Raw genomic sequence first — 4,408 nt, forward strand, 5'->3', positions numbered from 1 at the left:
TTTTTTAATGAAAAAGACGTTGTGCATAGAGGCCGGCCCTCTTAAATAAAATCCAAAGGAAATGACCCTGGGCCTGAGCCGGCCCGGCCAATATTCCGCTTCTCAGTCCACCAATCTTGGTAGGTTTTGAGCAGTCATGGGGTTTGCCTTGACCAGCCCTTGTCCTGTTCTCTACAGCCACCCACAACAACAATTCATAACTCAACCATTCCCATCGACCCCGGCTCACCACCACTACCACCACCAAACACATCGCATCAAACCATAAACCCTACCTGATGGCCGATTCACCTTCTAAAACCCTGGAACACCAAGCTCCAACGCAGGCCTCAAATACCGAATCAGATTCCAAACCCGTAGACGAAGAGAAGCCCCAGGAAGCTGAAGGGAATCCACAGAACGCGTCTAAAGAAGAAGAGGAAGCGGAGGACGATGAGGAGGAGCCCGGTGAATGTGGGTTCTGCTTGTTTATGAAAGGCGGTGGCTGCAAAGAGAGCTTCACAGCTTGGGAACAGTGCATTGAAGAGTCTGAGAAGAACAAGGAGGACATTGTTGAGAAATGCTTTGAGGTCACTTCGGCTTTGAAGAAGTGTATGGAGGCTCATCCCGATTACTACCAGCCCATATTGCAGGCTGAGAAGGCCGCTGAGGCAGAGGCTGTCAAGGAATTGGAGAAGGAAAAGGCTGCTGAGAGCTCCAAGGATCAAAATGCCGCCGCTTCGGAGCAGCATTCGGATTCCAGTGGCGAGAAAGATGCATAGCCGGTTAGGTGCTTGTTGATTTGTCTCTGTCAACTGGAAAAGAAAAACTATATGATTTTGTACCTTTTCACACACCTAATTGGTAAGCATGGTCAGTCGTCGAGATTTTTGGAAATTATTTTAGTTGCGGATATGATTAGTGGAAATTCAGAGACTTGAAGATCAAAAGTGTTTGAAAACTTGTAATTTCTGTGATCACAATAATTTTACTTGGATAAAACCAATAACAATCACTATTTTTGAATTTATAACTGACTCTGTTTGTGAATCAATTAGTTGCTGTCGAGTTTCTGGGTTTTTGTTTCCAATGCAATGCTTTGTGTTTGTCTGTCTGTTTGAAATTTTGTTACATGTATTTGCTATGTGGTGGTGACATGATCACATTTGCACATGAATAGTGTGTCTTATATTTGATTAGTCATTCAAGTTGATGTGATGGAATCATCTTCTATCTGATTATTGCTGATCTTAAGGCCTCTAGCTGGAGTTTAGAGTTGATGAGCTATACGACATGTATAGTAGCAAGTAAAACTGCGATTAGTCGTTGCGATGCGATCAATTAGAGGTTTTGTGACTACCATGTAATGCACCTACATATTCAGTTAGTTATCAGATGGTTCCCCAAGTTGTAGGCTTTTGAGATATATACTGTAATATAATGAAGAGCTGTGTCTTTAAAAAAAAGTTTATCATAACTGAGTAGTTAGATTTGAACATGGACAATAGGTACCTTGAAACAGTTTATGCAGGGGTGGTTCACATCAATTGCATTTTGATAATTACCTACTGTTTTACAATCTTTTTGAGCACCTAGAAAGGTTCAACATTGTGGTAACATTTTCCCTTCTATCTGTCATGGTACCTGAAGATTGCGACAATTTTGGCGGGGTTCAACACCTCAAGTATTGTTCTCTGGTCTAATATATCTCCATCTATAAATTGTGTATCTGAATTATGAATCTGGTTAGTTTAGATGCTGGACTTTGGATCAACTTTTCGTAGGGTCATTGGTTCAATTTGGATGGTACTGTGCTTTAACATGAATGTGATCTGTGCGTTGGTTTTGAGTGCCGAGGTTGGTAAGACAAATTTGGTGCTGCACTGGAAACGCTTATAATTTCATTTGAAGTTGATCTGAAAGACAAAATTGTTGCTGCACTTGATTCATAGCATGTGGATTTGTTACATGTAGCAAGCTTGATCTGAAAGATCTAGTTTTCTGGTACACTTGTCCATGTCTGCCTTTTGCCTAGAAGACCAGCATGGCATCTTAACATGCTAAGAGTTCTTCCCAGATTACTTTGTAATCACTTATTTCCAGCCTCACATTTAGTGTGAGATTTTTTTCACCTTGTACTGGCATTACGAAATTTCCATTTTATCGACAAGCATGGTGATAGTTTCGTGAAAAATTGACCTATTCCCACATACATGTAAATATATGTAAAAAATACCCATATAATGAATTAACTACACGGAGGGTTTGGATGAAAACTAAAACAAAACTGAAACACACATAAGAACTTAAGAAGCTTTTAAAAAACTAAGTGTGAGATCAAGATTATTTTTATTTATAAAGAGAATATAGCACCATTCTATTGTATATAATCAATTAGACCCTTTTTTAATATAATAAATATTTATGTGCTAAAAAATGAAATCAAAAGCAAACGTCTCCCACACACACCCACATACAATTGAGATATCTAAGGCGTAACTGTAATGTCAATTCTCGACGAATAATTTCCCTTGGCCTGTAGCGATAAATTTACCAAATTGGACATTTACATTTGTATTTCGTCCACATCGTCCTTCACGGGTTTATTGTCGAGGGTGTTGTTCACAGATTTTCTTCTCCGAGGTTTTGGTTTTTACTTTCTTGGGTTTTACTGTCGGTAAGGGAGATGATTTTTCCCGTGGACAATATCCAAGAAGTGGTGCGGTGGTATATCACTTCAAAGTACTGTTCTTTTGAAAAGGTATATCACTTGTCTCTCCATTATGTTTATTTCTCTTGAATTGCTCTTTGGTTTTGTAATTGTGCTTGAGTTTGTTCTCAATTTGATTTTCGTTTCTTCTCACCAATATCAAGTTATGTTTTCTTTCCTTTCTCTTGTTTTAGGTGTTGGGTTGGTAATAAACAGGTTATTTATTTATTTATTTTCTCTTCTCCTCCATTGTTGGGGGGCTTAAAGTCATTTGGATTTTCTTACTTGATGCTGCTTTTAGTTTTAATTTTCTGATTTTATTTTTCTGATGTAGGGTGATGATTTCTGTTGGTGGCATTGCGGCTTCCGTGTGCAGACCCTAAGGGATGTTCAGAATTCCTCTTCTTTCTTCTCTTTTTTTATTGTTTCCCCTTAAGTTGTTTAGGCGCGAGTCTTTTTTAAAACCACGTATTTGTTCATGTCTCTCATGCTTGGGTTTTGGATAGTATTGGTTGTTTCAATGCTATTTTTTGTACACTCTTATAGTGCACCTTAACTAAGGCAATATACAAAATTTTAGAAATTAAGTTCCAATGTAGGTTGATCAGCATATTAATTTTGTATACAAATGCAACGTAACAAATGAGCGCTAAAGAATCATTAAATGCATTGTTCAATTTTACAAACGTTATTTGGTAAGATTTATAATCCAAAAAAAGAAATAAACATTGTACTCCTTTTTTTGACGGATTTAAACATCGTACACTTGACTAAAACAATCAAATCATGAACCTTGGACTATGTGATGACGAAGATGAGGATGATAGTCGCATGAGGGAGTAAATGAAGAAAAAAATATAAGGTGATAATTTGTTAAGTTTATCACAGGGTAGTTTTTTTGTAATATGGTTTTCCATTCTACTTTGATGTTTAAAATAAAACTAATTTTCATATCCTATTTCCTGCTTACAACAGTGGCTGTTTTGCAAAGTAGAGTTGAGCCAGTTTTTATTACAGTCTGAGTATTTGCAATGGTTAAGATCAATGTAGTTTTATTGAATAAATTTGAACTAAAATAGTAAAATACTTGTAATGGTGTGATTTAGTTCTTCGCAATAGAGGGTGCTATGTGATGAACCCTCTATTGAATTGCAATAGGCTAACTGTGGGGCCCACATGCTAATAAACTGTACAATTGCAAGTAAAACTGCAGTTCAATTCAATAGATATCAAAATAGTTCAATAAATTAAATTATTACATTGAATTATTGAACAATCATAATATGAAAAATGCACAATATGTGATTTTCTCACAATCAAATTTTATTGTAGCTGTAAATTATCGTTAATTGAGAAAGAAATTAGAAAAACAACTTGTCATTTAATGAGGTATGTGATATCTTGAAGGAGGAGCAGACACATGCTAAATAATTGAAACCAAATCCTAGGAAGAAAAACATTTCCACTAACCAATCCAGTACCACTAAAGACAACCAACATAATCTGCTAAATCATCGAAGGCCATTCACCATATAAATTGACTGCAACACTTGAAGGAAAAAAGATGTCTCAAAACAATGAGCAACGATGTAGCTATGCTAGTGCTAACAAAAACAAAGCAAGCGAAACCTTAAAAGAAAACAATAAGCGGTGCTTAGATATGAGTCCATTTTCATTAGAACGTAATGGATGCTACCAAGGATTTGGGGTGAGCCAGAT

The 4,408-nt window shown here is 36.8% G+C and overlaps 1 protein-coding gene across 1 annotated transcript; it reads left to right on the plus strand.

Annotated features, from left to right (window-relative positions):
• On the plus strand, window positions 1–1,033 carry LOC18792371 (mitochondrial intermembrane space import and assembly protein 40). The gene has a single exon (XM_020559624.1). The coding sequence runs from the start codon at window positions 279–281 to the stop codon at window positions 759–761; it is 483 nt and encodes a 160-aa protein (XP_020415213.1). The 5' UTR covers window positions 1–278; the 3' UTR covers window positions 762–1,033.

The sequence above is a fragment of the Prunus persica genome, chromosome G1, assembly GCF_000346465.2.
Source record: "Prunus persica cultivar Lovell chromosome G1, Prunus_persica_NCBIv2, whole genome shotgun sequence".
NCBI lineage: Eukaryota > Viridiplantae > Streptophyta > Magnoliopsida > Rosales > Rosaceae > Prunus > Prunus persica.